Here is a 19010-nt window from a genome sequence, read left to right as displayed (position 1 = left end):
ACCAGAAGTGCGTCATGCACTGGCGCCGGGGCGCTTGTTTGGCGCGCGCGCCCTAAGCTTTGGGGCTGACCTAGCGTCTTGGATTTTTCTCTTATTTCTCCTCGCTTTTTGACTTTCTCCGGTCGCTGTTGTCTCCGATTTTCGATATGCCGTCTTCTTTGCTGGGCTCGGTAATGCCAGCCTCCACGTCGGCCGCAGCCCTGCAGGAAGTTTTGGAAAATGCGGGGCGGCTCATCGACCGTCAGTTGCAAGAAGACCGCATGTACCCGGACCTTTCCGATCTGCTCATGGTGTCTGCCCCAAGTGAGTGATCGTTGCCCAGTTGGTGACTGTTTCTCAACCCAAAAGACTCTCGTCTGACTCCCTAAATAGGTCCTTATCCGCAGGGTGAATCGGCGAAGATATCCTGAGATCTGGAACGCTGTTTGCTGCATTTTGAAGGGCGGGAAAGAGCCCATTTTCAATGTTTTTCCTTCTCTCACTTTCTTCGTTACAGGCACCTCAGGGGATAGGAATGAGGAGCAAGCCCCCATTTGAAGCAGAAAGAGGCAAAGTTTCCAACCTTAATGAGCTTCTCATGGCCTCCAAGTGTGTATCGCTAAGACCAGATGAGAAGGTTCACCTGATCCAATTCTAATCCTTGTTAATACCTCATATTAATGTTGTAGTAAAATTGAAGAGCATACGAAGTTAATTTGGAAATTTACTGTGTTCGCTCAGAGATATGCTTTATTATGTATGGAGTTAATGTAATATGAAGTCCTTAAAGGTGTCAAAAAGAACTACCAGCGCAATGAAGGAAGGGGATAGGGAAATCAGCACTGATGATGGGTGAACACGGAGGGTAAAGCAGATTTTTGTGCCAACAAAGAGAGGTGTCCGTAAAATATTCTGTTTATCGGTTTTAAATTAAGGCCAGGCTCCTCAAGGCATATAGAATCACACAAGTTGCTAGAAAAAAAGTGACCCCCTTTGTGAGGTGGAAATTGGAGAAGAGTAAGTAAGATACAAACAAGATTTGGGGTAAGCAAGAACCAAGATAATCTAACCAGGTTAATCTGCAATGTAAACCTAAAAGACAGCTCTGACGATTTATAAAAAGTCATTAATTGACTTATAATCAGAGAAAAGACAGAAACAAAGCAAAGAGTATTTACTCCTGACAGCTACTTACCAGTGGACTTGTCTTAAAAGAACTGAGTGGCCTATTAGCAGCTCTCATCCTGAATAGCACTCTTCCCTTTGTACTCCTTATTTCTGAAAGCAAGGTGTAAAAACAGTCCATACAGTCTGGTCTTATCATATCTGACCCCAGTCCAACCTATCCACCTTTACACACATGTACCTCTTCAACCAAATTTCCTTTCCCTCTTCCATCCTATTCTCGACCTCCTTGTTCCAGTTATACTAAATTTAACAGGTTTTCCATAAGAACCCCCTCTTCAGGATTTCATTTTACATGTACTCTTCATCATTTCTAGAATGTTCTTCTTTGCCTGACAAGCTATTCTTCCAGACTCCGTTAAATACCACTTTCTCTGTGAAGACTTTCTCAACCAGAAATAACTCTGGTGAGGTTTATATCCTCACCAGAGTTACTAACTCCATCCTTTGTGTTCCTGCTGCAGTTTAACATGTGTAATGTTCTATTAAAATTATGTTTTAAGATTAAATGGAACGTCTGGGATTTGCTTCAAAAAATACATTAGGGAAAAAGTGGATAGTGACTGACATATGAAATATGACTGGGCATGTTACTGGTTATTTTTGAAGCTGGATACTCAATACATAGGGATTGATTGCATTTGTTCTCTAGTTGTATAAATTTAAAAATTTTTCATAATACATTTAAAAATTTGTTTTATATGTCAGTTTCCCCCAACATCTTTGTACTTTAGAGAGGCTGAAAAGGTGCCTGAGTAAATAGTAATAGTAAATAGAACTAAAACACCTTGCTCAGGACTAGGAAGGACAGGCTGAATAGACCAGCCTGCTCTTGCCCTTAGTGTCTGGGCTTTAGAGGAAGAGAAGGTTGCCAGTTGAGAGCAGTTTACAGAGTAGTCTGATTCTCTCCCACTCCCCCCCCCAATAAAATATTGCTTTTGTGGTATTACAGGCATACCTCATTTTATTGTGCTTTGTTTTATTGCGCTTTGCAGATACTGCTTTTTTTAACAGTAGGTTGGTGGCACCCCTGCCTTGTCAGGTGACAGCATTTTTTAGTAATATTTTTTAAATTAAGGTGTGTACATTGTTTTTTTTAAACATAATGCTGTTGCACTCTTAGACGTCAGTATAGTGTAAACATAACTTTTACATGCACCGGAAAACCAAAAAATTTATGTGACTCGCTTCTGGGCATGTTCATTTTATTGCAGTGGTCTGGAACCAAACCCACAACATATCTGAGGTATGCCTTTATTTGTATATTGGTCTGAGGGTGGGGGGTGGATACATAATGGGAAAAGGCATGGATTGTTTTAATCTTTAAATTTTTAAGTGGGAAAGGAAATGCTGTATTTTCCCCAGTCAGTATTTTGTTTGTCCACAGTTGTTTTTATCTGAGAATAACAAAGCGGTTTTATAATTTTTTTTCAGATTAGTAAAATAATAGGAAAACACTATAAATTATTGAACTAAACATTTCTTTTCTTATGGAGAAAGTCTTTGTGAAAGATAACCTTCTGTTCAGTGTTGAAACCAGTAATTGCACCCCATCTTAACATTGGAATTTCTCAGGCCTCCTTTGTGTCAGATCAGAACTACTTTATTCTCCATATACCTTTAGAACCAGATGCACAATTTTTTTGTAGCTTGCAATACTTCGGTATGCCCATTTGATGCCCAATACATTATTATTTTAAATAAATGCTTTATTTTATTTTATTTTTTGTAGATAATTCCACTGTTTCTGGCATGTCAGATATGGATTATCCTCTACAAGGACCTGGTTTGCTGTCAGTACCCAACCTGCCAGAGATCAGTTCCATTCGAAGAGTTCCTCTCCCACCTGAACTTGTTGAACAGTTTGGCCGTATCCTATTACTTTGTGTTTAACTCTTTAAAAAATTTAAAAATTGGTATTCTCATTATTATAATTCTAGTTTTGTGTTTAATTAACACATTGTGTATAAGTTCATATAAGGTTTTATTTAAAATACATTTTAAGTATGTGGGTAGTTTGCCATGTGCCTAGAAAATTTCATGTAAAATTGAACGTTGAAAATTGAGTCACATTTTAATTGTTTGGGGACATTGAGGAGAGTAAATTGTTTACAAGCAACTCTGCATTTTTGAATGATATATAGCAAGGCATTACTTTCCAATTAAGTGCTATACAGGGAATTTTTTTACTACCACTCTTCAGTTCAAAGACCCATGATTTTTGTTTTTATTTTTTCCTGTATGTTAACATTTTAAAACTGGGAAGTGGCTCTGAAAATGTTTAAAATAAAACTGCTAGGTATTCTCTCCTAGAAATACCCCCCAAAAAGTTTTGGTGTGTTTTTACACTTACTGGTGTCTTAGAGTTGAAGTTTATAATTTATTGTATTTCTAAGGATTACAGTAAGAATCTGTATCTAAAGGTATAAGAAACTGAAGTATTGATACTAATGCCATCTTCATAGACTGAGAAGTTAGAGGAGTTTTCTTATCCTCTAAAAATAAGATTTTATTTGTTTTTCTTAAAGTGTGGCATACCCTATAAAAGGACTATATTTATAGTTCTTTGCTAGGAAGCTTTTATAAAAATCAGTCTGTAATTCTCATAATAAAGACATCAAGATGCTATATAAAAATGTAATCTGACTTTTAAAAGTATGTTAATCTGTTCAGGGTAAAGGGCTTCATATTTCAATACAGTGTGATTTAGAAAAAAAAGAAATGAAAAATTAGAGAAAATGCTTGTAAAAGAAATAGAAAAACTAGTAAAATCTAATCTATATTTTCATTGTTTCTCTGAGACTTTGTAAAATAGTGTTATTAAATAAATAATACACCTTATCATGTACTCTACCGTTGCTTAGTTTCTTAATATTCTTTAATTCTCTGATAATACTATACTATCTACAAGGGATATTTCTTTAATTCGGAAATTATTTTGTTTTCACAATTGTTTCATTATAATCACGTAAATAATTCTTTGTCTATTTTTCAGTTTATAGAAGGCTTGCAGATTGTCACCTGGCTGTGACTTTAGCATGTCGACTGTTTTTCTTTGTTTTTTGTTTTTTGATAAATTTATTTATTTTTATTTTTGGCTGCGTTGGGTCTTTGTTGCTGGGTGCAGGCTTTCTCTGCTTGTGGCGAGCGGGGGCTTCTCTTGTTGCAGAGCACGGGCACTAGACTTGCAGGCTTCGGTAGTTGTGGCGCACGGGCTTCGTTGCTCCGCGGCATGTGGGATCTTCCTGGACCAGGGATCGAACCCGTGTCCCCTGCATTGGCAGGCGGATTCTCAATCACTGCACCACCAGAGAAGTCCCTGTTTTTTGGGTTTTTTTGTTTTTTTTTAATCACTCTTTTATACCATTGGAAAAACTGGTCCAGTGAAACAGTTTATACTGTTAAAGTCCAATGGTATTACTCAGAATCAATATTTTTTTGTTAGTAATGGCAAAAACATTACATTTGTTATTTAGAGTACATTTTAAATGGTCAGATAGCTTTATTTAGAAATTATAATAAATATTTTTGTCATACACTATGGCTTTCATTAAACTCATTGGAAATAAAGATATTTCATTTGCTCTTTTGATTGAAGAGTGAATAAGTCATGATATTTTAATCATACATTTTAAATCAAAATCTTTTGAAACAAGTTTAAGAAACATGAGATTGAAATCTTTCTACCTTACATCCATACCACCTCAGATATGCAGTGTAACTGCATGATGGGCGTGTTCCCTCCTATCAGTAGAGCTTGGCTCACAATCGACAGTGACATATTCATGTGGAACTACGAAGATGGGTATGTATTTATGACTGGTTTGCTTTAGCATGATTAGAATTTAAATTATCTTTATTACAACTGGTATTCTACTCATTAAAAGCTGCCTGGTTTATCTTTCATTCTTCTAACATCCGGGTCAGTGCTTCTCAGTATACATACCAACCTGGGGATGGGGTTAAAATGTGGATTATGTTTTAGTCATTAAGGCTCAGGAGTCTGCATTTGTAACAAGCTCCCAGGTGATGCTGGGGATCTGGGTACCACTCTGAGTAGCAACAGTCTTATTTCCCAAACTCCTATAATAATGATAGTCTATCAGTAATTCTTTGAGGGACGGTTTGAGATTTTTAAAGACCTCTGTTTTCCCTGCATATCATGGAGTGGGAGGATGTTTACTGAAGTATCTTAACAGTTTTGTTGTTATTCTGTGGGCTTGACCTTGTGTAAATTAAATTTGTATAAAAGAGTCTGAGTGAAGGCCCAAGGCATTCTTGCTTAAATAAAGTTTATTGATCTGATGAACTTACTCTTGGCTATTTGGAGAAAAATTTTACCTTCCAGTTCTCCATCATATTATCTTTAGGTGAGGGGTGAGATAACCAGAGGAAGATCCATATTAAGATGCTACTCTTGCTCCTGAGTAATTAACATACTTGTTAGAAACATACAGTGTCATTGAATCAAAATTGACACTATATGAGAACTTGTAGCTTAAACCATTTTTGTTTGCTGCTTTCTTTTTAATTAGAAATTTTCCTAGCTATTTTTATTGTTGAAATGGTATATAGTCATAATAATAGTGATATAAGGTTGTGATTGTTCTTCAAGTATCATGAACGTTGCCCCAGTTTGTTATATTACACATAACATATTCATTTTTATACTAAGGAATAGAACCTGTTCATTTAGGCATTGATCTCTTCAAGAAAACCTAATGCAAGAAAATTACAAAATGGATAAATGTGAGAATAATTTCATTGAAAAGCGTTTTCACTTCAATGAAATTTTTATATTTCCATTGACTTCTAACTTATTCATTTAACAACCACATTGAGCTTATCATGTATCAGACACTTTTTGTGCTTGAACAGTACTGAATAAACATAGTCCCTGCCCACATGGAAAGTGTGGTTCAACCTTATTGTGTGTTCAAACTAAACTCATTTAAAGAAAAATTATTTGAACATTGTGTTTATTGAAAAAAATCAAGGCACAGGTACTGGATATAAATCTTTACTTCCTAAATTCAATTCTGTAAAAACCTTAGCCTTAATTTCAGTTATTCCGATAGCTTTCTATTATAAATCCCAATTCCATCTGGATGATAGAAACGTAATGTTGTTCAATTCACTGTTCTCTAATCCCCAGCTCTCCCAATATTGTTCTTAGTTCTGGGGGCTGTGTCAGTTGTTGAAGGAGCCTGTGTAATTCCACAGCATTGGGAAAATGGGGAAACCTGGCCCCACGTAGGTTGCCATGTAGGTGTTTTCTGTCCACTTGTGTGGCCCTTTGCAGAACAACCAGAAGTTTTCCTCAAAGTCTGGATCATTTTTTTTTTCTTGGTATTTATCCTGCTTGCTGTTCTCTGAGTTTATTGGATCTAGATTTGAAGTCTTTGTTATTTTTGAAAATTTTTCAACCATTGTCTTACTAAAGTATTTGTTCTTTCCTGTTCTCTTCCTTTCTCTTCTGAGATTTGTTATACTTTTGTTAGATTGCTTGATGTTTTCCAACAAATTTTGGATGCTCTGTTTGGATGCTCCACTCCTTTTTCTCTTTTTATTTCAATTTGGACAATTTCTATTGACCTTTAACTTCATGTTTACTGATTCTTTCCTCAAGTCTACTGAAAAGTCCATATAAGACATTCTTTGTGCTGTGCTTTTTATTTCTAATATTTTCACTGGCTTATTTCTAATTATTTTCATTGCTCTGCTGAAATTCCTTACCTGTTTATACATATTGCTCATCTTTTTTATTAGAGCCTATACTATATTGATTATATTTATTTTAAATTTCCTGTCTGATAGTTCAGACATCTGACTCTGGTTCTGTTGATTGCTTTGTTTCTTGACACTGGGGCTTTTTTTTGCTTGCTTTTTTGCTCATGTTTTGTTACTCAAAACCAGACACCATGTATAGAACAGTGAATACTGCAATAAATACCCTTTATCCTTAGAAATGGGCACGTCTCTTCCTTTGCTGGAGCCTAGCAGGTAGGCCTTTACTGTGAGGGAGTTGACTTTTTCCAAGTCCGGAGTTAAGCCGAGTGGTTTTATTGTTGCAGTGGTTACCTTCAGTGGACCAGAGGTTTCAAATTCCTTTAGAATTATTTTGCACTTGGCATACAGATTGGGTTGCTGGATTTTTTCTCAGTGTTCCTATTTCTCCCCCAGCAATAGGCTCTCCCTGTGAGCCTGTTCTGAGAGGGTCCTGTTGCCCCTGCCGCAGCAGTAGATTGTTGTTATTGAGACTTGCAACCTGGTGGGGGGATGTTTGGAATGGGGACCAGCATTCCCCTTTTTCCTGGTTTATGCTTAGCCTTAGGTAGGCCTGTGTGCCTGAGTCTTGGAACTAAAACAGTTTTGTTTGCTGGTTCATTATATTCCATAGTCTTGAAGAACATTATAAAACTTTTTCCTTTACATGTATAACATGTTTTTCTTCAACTGTTGACAGAGGAGACCTTGCCTATTTTGATGGACTTAATGAGACTATTCTTGCTGTGGGGCTTGTGAAACCAAAAGCTGGTAAGAAATAAAAATATAAAGATTAAATTATGTTTGTACATAAGATTCCAAATGTTTTAGGACTAAATGATATCATATTTTAAGTAATTAAATTTCCTATTGAAGTTTTGTTCTAAATTACTTTTAATTAGAAATATAAAAAGTGATTAGGAATATTTAACAATTTACTCACCTTATGGTATAAATGAGTCTGCCTTTAAAATTGTTAAACTATAATTCTTGAATTTTATCTTGCTTTTTGTTAGTTTTTCTTGATTTACCTAAAGTTTTTTGCATTATACATTTTTCACTAATTACTGAATTTAATGTTAAAACCATTTTTGTCTCTATATTTTTAGTCCTGATAGCCCATGGAAGTGAGAACAGAGTTCAGAATAAATCCTAAGAGAAGTCACGAGCATTGTTTAACTTACAATTTCAACTTCAGTACACTAGATCTTTTATCATAGCCACTGATAAGCAGAATTGATTGATTTAAATTTAATATACATCCCTTGAATGCAACTTCCTACAAGAGGAAATAATAGATGAAATTTACGTGTTTACAAGGCCTAAATAGGAATTTTGAAGGTCACAGCCATTTTGAAATTATACTAATTCACATAAATATAAACATGCAGTGCACAGGCTCCGGACGCGCAGGCTCAGCGGCCATGGCTCACGGGCCCAGCCGCTCCGCGGCATGTGGGATCTTCCCGGACCGGGGCACGAACTGTGTCCCCTGCATCGGCAGGCGAACTCGCAACCACTGCTCCACCAGGGAAGCCCCAACATGCAGTTTTATACACTGTTTCTATGTGATTGCATTGGAAATGTATTTCCTTTACATAGAATTTTAAAGCAGTCTTTACCCAGTTGTATGTTTCTCTATCTTGTTCCTTAATTTAAAAGTTTATTCATATACATGTCAACACCTGTTCATGCTCTCTATCATAATAAATATTGATTGTCCGTCTGAAACAAATAGTAAAATTTTGTTGTATTCAAATGTAAATTTCAGTACAGAATTGAAATGGCATAGTCTTTGATTTGGCAGCAAAGGTGTTTTGTTTTGTTTTGTTTTATTTTGTTTTGCGGTACACGGGCCTCTCACTGTTGTGGCCTCTCCCGCTGTGGAGCACAGGCTCCGGACGCACAGGCTCAGCGGCCATGGCTCACGGGCCCAGCCGCTCCGCGGCATGTGGGATCTTCCCGGACCGGGGCACGAACCCGTGTCCCCTGCACCAGCAGGCAGACTCTCAACCACTGCGCCACCAGGGAAGCCCGTGCAAAGGTGTTATCTTTGATAAGTTTTCATAAAGCTCAAGCTTTTTAAAATCAAATCCTGAAATATCAGGTATATTTTGAGGTCATTAAGTAGAAGGTCTGCGCCTTCAGCTTTATTGACTTGAACCTTGAAACAAAAAATTGTGGCCTTTGTGCCCCTTGGTATTCATCAGTGAAAGTAAAACCAAGTGATAATAGGAGCTTTGTTGAATTTTCTGACATTTAACACCCAAATGTATACATATAAAGAGATGTCCATTATCATAAGATAAGATATATTTCCTTTTATTCTTATCAGTGACACTATTTTTGGATGTTATAACATGAAGAGAGTCATAATTACACATAACATCTCATACCACTCCATACTCTTTAAAGTTAAATGATACCTTAGAGTGAATTAACATTTAAAAACTTTGTTCTTGGTTTAATGCCCTCTCCAAAACTGTACATTTTCCAGCTTTGGTACATAAACTCATTTGATCTATAAACTCATTTCTGTGTCTATGAATTTGACTATTCCAGGAACTTCATATAAGTGGAATTATAAAGTATTATCTTTTTGTGACTGCCTTGTTTCACCTAGTATGATGTCCTCAAGGTTCATCACTATTGTAGGATATGTCAGAATTTCCTTTTTTTTTAAGTTCTAGTAATATTCCATGTATATACATACCACATTTGGTTTATCCATTTATCTGTTGATGGTCGCTTGAGTTGTTTCCACCATTTGGGTATTGTGAATAATGCTATGAACGTGAGTATACAAATAGAAATTTTTATATTGTAGTAAACCTAAACTGTTTTGTAATGTAACACTGATTTTATTTTTCTTTATTTTTTTAAAAATCTTTATTGGAGTATAATTGCTTTACAATGGTGTGTTAGTTTCTGCTTTATAACAAAGTGAATCAGCTATGCATATACGTATATCCCTATATCTCCCGCCTCTTGCGTCTCCCTCCCACCCTCCCTAGACCACCCCTCTAGGTAGTCACAGAGCACCGAGCTAATCTCCCTGTGCTATGCGGCTGCTTCCCACTAGCTATCTATTTTACGTTTGGTAGTGTATATATGTCCATGCCACTCTCTCACTTCGTCCCAGCTTACCCTTCCCCCTCACCATGTCCTCAAGTCCATTCTCTACGTCTACATCTTTGTTCTTGTCCTGCCCCTAGTTTCCTCAGAACCATTTTTTTTTAAGATTCCGTATATATGTGTTAGTATACGGTATTTGTTTTTCTCTTTCTGACTTCCTTCACTCTGTATGACAGTCTCTAAGTCCATCCACCTCACTACAAATAACTCAGTTACGTTTCTGTTTATGGCTGAGTAATATTCCATTGTATACATGTGCCATATCTTCTTTTTTTTTTCTTTAACATCTTTATTGGAGTATAATTGCTTTATGGTGTTGTGTCAGTTTCTGCTGTATAACAAAGTGAATCACCTATATGTATACGTATATCCCCGTATCCCCTCCCTCTTGTGTCTCCCTCCCACCCTCCCTATCCCACCCCTCTAGGTGGTCACAAAGCACCAAGCTGATCTCTCTGTGCGATGCAGCTGCTTCCCACTAGTTATCTATGTTACATTTGCCTACCCATTTTTTCTTTTAACATCTTCATTGGAGTCTAATTGCTTTACAATGGTGTGTTAGTTTCTGCTTTATAACAAAGTGAATTGGCTATACATATACATATGTTCCCATATCTCTTCCCTCTTGTGTCTCCCTCCCTCACACCCTCCCTATCCCACCCCTCTAGGTGGTCACAAAGCACTGAGCTGATCTCCCTGTGTTATGCGGCTGCTTCCCACTAGCTATCTGTTTTACATTTGGTAGTGTATATATGTCCACGCCACCCTCTCACTCTGTCCCAGTTTACCCTTCCCCCTCCCCGTGTCCTCAAGTCCATTCTCTAGTAGGTCTGCATCTTTATTCCCGTCCTGCCCCGAGGTTCTTCATGACCTTTTTTTTTTTAGATTCCATATATATGTGTTAGCATACGGTATTTGTTTTTCTCTTTCTGACTTCACTCTGTATGATAGTCTCTAGGTCCATCCACCTCACTACAAATAACTAATTTCGTTTCTTTTTATGACTGAGTAATATTCCATTGTATATATGTGCCACATCTTCTTTATCCATTCATCGGCTGATGGACACCTAGGTTGCTTCCATGTCCTGGCTATTGTAAATAGAGCTGCAATGAACATTGTTGTCCATGATTCTTTTTGAGTTACGGTTTTCTCTTTTTGGATTATGGTCCAGTAGTGGGATTGCTGGGTCGTATGGTAGTTCTATTTTTAGTTTTTTAAGGAACCTCCATACTGTTCTCCCTAGTGGCTGTATCAATTTACATTCCCACCAACAGTGCAAGAGGGTTCCCTTTTCTCCACACCCTGTCCAGCATTTATTGTTTGTAGATTTTTTAATGACCAGTGTGAGGTGATACCTCATTATAGTTTGGATTTGCATTTCTCTAATGATTAGTGATGTTGAGCATCCTTTCATGTGTTTGTTGGCAATCTGTATATCTTCTTTGGAGAAATGTCTGTTTAGGTCTTCTGCCCATTTTTGGATTGGGTTGTTTGTTTTTTTGATATTGAGCTGCATGAGCTGCTTATAAATTTTGGAGATTAATCCTCTGTCAGTTTCTTCATTTGCAAATATTTTCTCCCATTCTGAGGGTTGTGTTTTCGTCCTGTTTATGGTTTCCTTTGCTGTGCAAAAGCTTTCAAGTTTCATTAGGTCCCATTTGTTTATCTTTGTCTTTATTTCCATTTCTCTAGGAGGTGGGTCAAAAGGATCTTGCTGTGATTTATGTCATAGAGTGTTCTGCCTAGGTTTTCCTCTAAGAGTTTGACAGTGTCTGGCCTTACATTTAGATCTTTAATCCATTTGGAGTTTATTTTTGTGTATGGTGTTAGGGAGTGTTCTAATTTCATCCTTTTACACGTAGCTGTCCAGTTTTCCCAGCACCACTTACTGAAGAGGCTGTCTTTTCTCCATTGTATATTCTTACTTCCTTTATCAACGATAAGGTGACCATAGGTGCATGGGTTTATCTCTGGGCTTTCTATCCTGTTCCACTGATCTTTATTTCTGTTTTTGTGCCAGTACCATACTGTCTTGATTACTGTAGCTTTGTAGTGTAGTCTGAAGTCCAAGAGCCTGATTCCTCCAGCTCTGTTTTTCTTTCTCAAGATTGCTTTGGCTATGCAGGGTCTTTTGTGTTTCCATACAAATTGTGAAATTTTTTGTTCTAGTTCTGTGAAAAATGCCATTGGTAGTTTGATAGGGATTGCATTGGATCTGTAGATTGCTTTGTGTAGTATAGTCATTTTCACAACGTTGATTCTTCCAATCCAAGAACATGGTATATCTCTCCATCTTTTGTTTAATCTTTAATTTCTTTCATCAGTGTCTTATAGTTTTCTGCATACAGGTCTTTTGTCTCCTTAGGTAGGTTTATTCCTAGGTATTTTATTCTTTTTTTTGCAATGGTAAATAGGAGTGTTTCCGTAATTTCTCTTTCAGATTTTTCATTATTAGTGTATAGGAATGCAAGAGTTTTCTATGCATTACTTTTGTATCCTGCTACTTTACCAAATTCATTGATTAGCTCTAGTAGTTTTCTGGTAGCATTTTTAGGATTCTCTGTGTATAGTATCATGTCATCTGCAAACAGTGACAGCTTTACTTTTTCTTTTCTGACTTGGATTCCTTTTATTTCTCTTTCTTCTCTGATTGCTGTGGCTAAAAATTCCCAAATTATGTTGAATAGTAGTGGTGAGATTGGACAGCCTTGTCTTGTTCCTGGTCTTAGAGGAAATGGTTTCATTTTTTTACCATTTAGAATGATGTTGGCTATGGGTTTGTCATATATGGCCTTTATTATGTTGAGGTAAGTTCCCTCTGTGCCCACTTTCTGGAGAGTTGTTTTTTGTTTTTTGTTTTTTGCGTTACGCGGGCCTCTCACTGTTGTGGCCTCTCCCATTGTGGAGCACAGGCTCCGGGCGCGCAGGCTCAGCAGCCATGGCTCATGGACCCAGCCGCTCCGTGGCATGTGGGGTCTTCCTGGACCGGGGCACAAACCCGTGTCCCCTGCATCAGCAGGCGGACTCTCAACCACTGCGCCACCACGGAAGCCCTGGAGAGTTTTTAATCATAATTGGGTGTTGAATTTTGTCGAAAGCTTTTTGTGCATCTATTGAGATGATCATATGGTTTTTCTCCTTCAATTTGTTAATATGGTTTATCACACTGATTGATTTGCGTATATTGAAGAATCCTTGCATTCTTGGGATAAACCCCACTTGATTATGGTGTATGATCCTTTTAATGTGCTGTTGGATTCTGTTTGCTAGTACTTTGTTGAGGATTTTTGCATCTATGTTCATCAGAGATATTGGCCTGTAGGTTTCTTTTTTTGTGACATCTTTGTCTGGTTTTAGTATCAGGGTGATGGTGGCCTTGTAGAATGAGTTCGGGAGTGTTTCTTCCTGTTACATTTTGGAAGAGTTTGAGAAGGATAGGTGTTAGCTCTTCTCTAAATGTTTGATAGAATTCCCCTGTGAAGACATCTGGGCCTGGGCTTTTGTTTGCTGGAAGATTTTTAGTCACAGTCTCAATTTCAGTGCTTGTGATTGGTCTGTTTATATTTTCTGTTTTTTCCTGGACCAGTCTCGGAAGGTTGTGCTTTTCTAAGAATTTGTCCATTTCTTCCAGGTTGTCCACTTTATTGGCATATAGTTGCTTGTAGTGATCTTTCATGATCCTGTGTATTTCTGCAGTGTCAGGTTTTACTTCTCCTTTTTCATTTCTAATTCTATTGATTTGAATCTTCTGCCTTTTTTTCTTGATGAGTCTGGATAATGGTTTATCAATTTTGTTTATCTTCTCAAAGAAGCAGCTTTTAGTTTTATTGATCTTTGATATTGTTTTGTTCATTTCTTTTTCATTTATTTCTGATCTGATCTTTATGATTTTTTTCCTTCTGCTAACTTTGGGGGTTTTTTGTTCTTCTTTCTCTCATTGTTTTCGGTATAAGACTAGGTTGTTTATTTAAGTTGTTTCTTGTTTCTTAAGATAGGATTGTATTGCTATAAACTTCCCTCTTAGAACTTCTTTTGCTGTATCGCATAGGTTTTGGGTTGTCCTGTTTTCATTGTCATTTGTTTCTAGGTATTTTTTGATTTCCTCTTTGATTTCTTCAGTGATTTCATGTTTATTAAGTAGTGTATTGTTTAGCCTCCATGTGTTTGTATTTTTTCCAGTTTTTTTTTCCTGTAATTGATATCTAGTCTCATACCATTGTGGTCGGAAAAGATACTTGATACAATTTCGATTTTCTTAAATTTAACAAGGCTTGATTTCTGACCCAAGATATGATCTCTCTTGGAGAATGTTCCATGAGCACTTGAGAAGAAAGTGTATGCCGTTGTTTTTGGATGGAATGTCCTATAAATATCAATTAAGTCCATCTTGTTTAATGTATCATTTAAAGCTTGTGTTTCCTTATTTATTTTCTTTTTTGGATCTGTCCATTGGTGAAAGTGGGGTGTTAAAGTCCTCTACTATGATTGTTGTAACACTGATTTTAAATGTCATTAAATACTGAAGTGTTTGTGTCTAAGATTTGGGTTTTTTGTTTGTTTGGTTGGTTTTTTACTAATATCTACTTATTTAAATGATCAAAAGTGGTAATGTTTTAACATCAACATTAACTTAATTAGCTTCACACTTTTCATATGCTGGTTAACCCATAGCTCACATTAAAGGTAACCATATTCTGTTAATACTTAAATGATGAGTGTTTTCCAGAAAATAGTGCCTAACTCATGTTTACTTTATCTTAGGCATCTTTCAACCTCACGTACGACATCTTCTGGTTTTGGCAACCCCTGTGGATATAGTGATTCTTGGACTCAGTTATACTAATTTGCAAACAGGTATAGCAACCCGCATGTGTTGTGGGGGTTTGCGGGTTTGTTTTTTTGGCCACATCCTGCATAGCATGTGGAACTTCCCCGACCAGGGATGGAACCCGCACCCCCTGCAGTGGAAGTGCGGAGTCTTAACCACTGGACCACCAGGGAAGTCCCCACATGTTGTGTTTTTTAAAATAAAAATATGTTGCCCAATTTAATATAATAATTGAAAACTAATCTTTTTCACTAAGTTAACTTTCTGGGCTATTTGCTCATAGGAAAATGTTTCCCTGTAGGTATGGTATCTTTCAGGTTAATAACTCCACCAGAAATTATTTTGGATTTATTTACCATATCAGTGTACATTCCTTAAATGTCCAATATAAAGGAAAGGTAGTAGAAAAGAAATAGTTGCCCCAGTAATATTTTTTAAATGCCTTCAATTTCTTTATTTTTAATTTTTTGAATGGCCATTTTAACATATGGAACATTGAAATATATATTATTCTTTCCCTTAAAGTAAGAAGCCATCAATTAATTTATTACATGCACATTCAGTGGTTTCTTTTGCATTCTGCCAGTGTTTTAGGTAAAATAATGTTGAATTTCAGAGCCTCAAATTGATGATTATTGGGGTGGGGTGGGAGGAAAAAAGAAAAAATTAATGATTATTACTACCGTATCCCTAGGCTTTTTTCCAAAATTTAATACTTCTGGTTAGTTTTTTTGTTTGATGTTTTACTATGTTATATATATATATATGTGCTATATATTTTACATGTGTTATATATACATACTGTAGGTTCTATTTAACATGAATTATAAAACTGTTCATATCAGAGTTTTTATAGTAATTTTGAAATGTATGTTATACATACATTATTTTGAAATTTTTGAGCATATCATGAATTCAATAAGAATATCAATTCTGAAGATAATACAGTGATTGTTTTAAAACTTTTAAAAAGCTCTTAAAGTGATTCCTATATTCTTTCTTTTAAAAAAAATAGGTTCTGGAGTTCTCAATGACAGTATGTGTGGTGGAATGCAGTTACTTCCAGATCCTTTGTATTCTCTTCCTACTGATAATACTTACCTTTTAACAATAACTTCCACTGATAATGGCAGAATTTTCTTGGCTGGAAAGGATGGCTGTTTATATGAAGTAGCATACCAAGTAAGTCTGGCATTTGTAAACATTTTCATTTTCCTCCCTCTTGATGGAGTAAGAATAGCTAAGCTTTTGTCTTTTTTTAATTAATTTTTTTATTGGAGGATAGTTGATTTACAGTGTTGTGTTAGTTTCTGATACGCTTTACTCTTTATCTTCTACTTATATAGCATGTTAATATATTCTTATGGTAAGTAGTCAAACATGCAGTTAAAGCTGTAGTCCTTCATGACTACACCATACCTGTAAAACCCCATCCTCCCCGCAAAGATAACAGCCATTATCAGTTCTGTATATGTCCTTGTAGAATATGATGCATACATTTCTAAATACCTATAACTGTTTTAAATATCTATAGGTAATACATATGTATTTATTTGTGTGTATACACGTATATTAATACATAGTATACTTCTGTGTATGTATGTTTTTACTTGTATTATTGCTTAAGTTTTGTTTCATATTGGCTTTTTTTTCTTTTGTCTGCCTTTTTTTTTTTTGTTTCTTCCCCACGCCATGTGGCTTGCGGGATCTTAGTTCCCCGACCAGGGATTGAAACTGGGCCAAGGCAGTGAAAGTGGCAAGCCCTAACCAATGGACCACCAGGGAATTCCCATAATTGGCTTTTTTCATTTAACTGTGCCTTGAAAGTCTTTCCTTGTCAGTATCTGGTAGATAGATATGTGTTATGTTTTGTGATTGCTGCATGATCGTCCATAAAATGGATGTATTGATACATGATTGAACAATTCCTTTCTTGATAGACTTCTAGGTTTTTATTATACCTTTCAGAAATGATGGTGTGATAAGTGTTCTTTTGCAAGCCTCCTTGTGCACACGTGTAGAAGTTTTCTAGTGTGGAGACTTAGAATTCTAATAGTTGTATTATAGTATATGTGTATTTAAAACTGAATTTTCTATTTTCATTTTGCCCTCTTAAGAGTTTTAGACTCTTAGCAGGCATCTGTGATTGTATCCCTTTCCTCTCCCTCCTCACTCTCACTAACCCTGGTATTTTATAACTTACTAATTTTGACCAGTCAGATAGAAGACAATTGTTTTTTATTACTGGTTGGGTTGAGCATCTTTTCATGTATTTATTGGTCACTTGTGTTTACTCTGAAATGTCTTTGTATCCTTTGCTCCATTATTTTTTCCCCCTACTGTACTGTTGCCTTTATCATAAGGTAAACAGTAGGAAACTGGTAAGAGAAGTATTCTCATAGGCACACAGCTAATTAGTGGCAGAGATAGGATTAGAACTGAGGTTAGCTTTTTTATGTTATATTGTATCCCTTCCTTACCCAATTTCTCTTGGTTTTGTTAACTACAAAAAAAAGATTTTGTTGTAGATTTTAGTATGGCAAAACTCGATCATTGAGGGGCAGACTGTAGATTATGATGGTGGTGGCTACTATTTTTTAAATTTCCTTTTAGCAGTAGTGGGAAGAGATAAAAATACCTCTGTCCTGTGTACTTTTGACACTTATAAACTATGCTTATTATTTCCCTTACTGCTTTCAAATAGGAGTGTTTTTTTTGTTTGTTTTTTTCTTTTTGCGGTATGTGGGCCTCTCACTGTTGTGGCCTCTCCCGTTGCGGAGCACAGGCTCCGGACGCGCAGGCCCAGAGGCCATGGCTCACGGGCCCAGCCGCTCCGCGGCATATGGGATCCTCCCAGACCGGGGCACGAACCCGTATCCCCTGCACCGGCAGGCGGACTCTCAACCACTGCGCCACCAGGGAGGCCCCAAATAGGAGTTTTTAAGATAATTAAAATGAGTTCACTAACATAGCATTACTGAGGTTGCTGGAATAGACATAGCTGATTTCACTGAGAGCAGTGATTTATTTGATTTTCGTTAAATACATTTTCTATTTTTAATTACAGGACTGAACTCAGTACTTCTCAGTACTTATTTTTGAGTAGTATGTCTTACTTTACAATTATTGGTATTTTACTAAGATCTGAGAATCTTTATAAACATGAGTATATAATAGTTGCTATGATGGAGGTACCTACATTTACAAGTCTTATGTTTTTCAATTTTTTCTTTTAAGGCAGAAGCAGGCTGGTTTAGCCAGAGGTGTAGGAAAATAAACCACTCAAAGAGTACACTTTCTTTCCTTGTTCCTTCATTACTACAGTTCACATTCTCAGAAGATGGTGAGTAGAAAACAAATTTGGCAAACAAAAAATTTTAACAAATCACTGACCTAACATTTTCTTCAGAAATTCTCATTCTTAATTGAAACAGTTTCCTACTAAACATTATTTGTTATATATTCATATCATCTTTTAAAGGGAGAAGGGATGATAAAACACACAGCATGAGTTTCATTCCCAAGTTCCTATAAATGTAGCACCAGAGAACATGTGTCTACAATAGCTATATATACTTAAACCACCCATGTCTGTGTTTGTGAGAGAGTTAGACCTTCAGACATTTAATACATGTTTTGCCTGGTCTGAAAGAAATTCCCAGCATAAAATGAATATATCTGAGTTTTTAATTGAGAGATTTAGGCAGGTGAAGTAATTTTAAAATGCTTCAGTAAAGTAAGATAAATATATCTAAAAATGTTAATATGACTGAATTTTTTAATTATTTTCTTTTACACAATGAATTATTAAACTAAACTGGAAGTTTCTTGAAGGAATGGACCAGGTATAATTATTTTGTGTTTCTAGCATATAGTAAGCATTCATTAAATGTTGAATGAAGGAATAATTTGGAACTTGTTTTTGGTTTGGCTTAAAATTAAAGGACAGAATAACTTATTCGTGATGCTCTTAACCCAGTCACAGTATTTGATGTTTGCTTTTTTTCGCGTGCTGTCTGACCTGAATCTTCTTGGCCTTGTCCTTGTGCAACTACCCTAAGACTTACCTACAAAACAAAAGAAAAGCCCTGAATGTAAATCAGCAATTTTAATT

At 36.3% G+C, this 19010-nt stretch overlaps 1 protein-coding gene across 1 annotated transcript in view; it reads left to right on the top strand.

The window, feature by feature from the left end:
- Window positions 1-19010, top strand: part of NUP155 (nucleoporin 155) — a 64158-nt gene continuing 45148 nt past the window's right edge. Inside the window, exons 1-7 of the mRNA XM_081233543.1 lie at window positions 1-303; window positions 2897-3034; window positions 4873-4969; window positions 7631-7701; window positions 14830-14922; window positions 15912-16078; window positions 18134-18239. Coding sequence (XP_081089669.1) covers window positions 147-303; window positions 2897-3034; window positions 4873-4969; window positions 7631-7701; window positions 14830-14922; window positions 15912-16078; window positions 18134-18239 — 829 coding nt within the window. The 5' untranslated portion in view covers window positions 1-146. The remainder of the gene's footprint in view (window positions 304-2896; window positions 3035-4872; window positions 4970-7630; window positions 7702-14829; window positions 14923-15911; window positions 16079-18133; window positions 18240-19010) is intronic.

The sequence above is a fragment of the Mesoplodon bidens genome (genome assembly GCF_964165515.1).
Source record: "Mesoplodon bidens genome assembly, chromosome: 4".
Classification (NCBI taxonomy): Eukaryota; Metazoa; Chordata; class Mammalia; order Artiodactyla; family Ziphiidae; genus Mesoplodon; species Mesoplodon bidens.
Note: the sequence above shows the minus strand (reverse complement) of the source record. Positions and strands in the feature narration are given on the sequence as shown.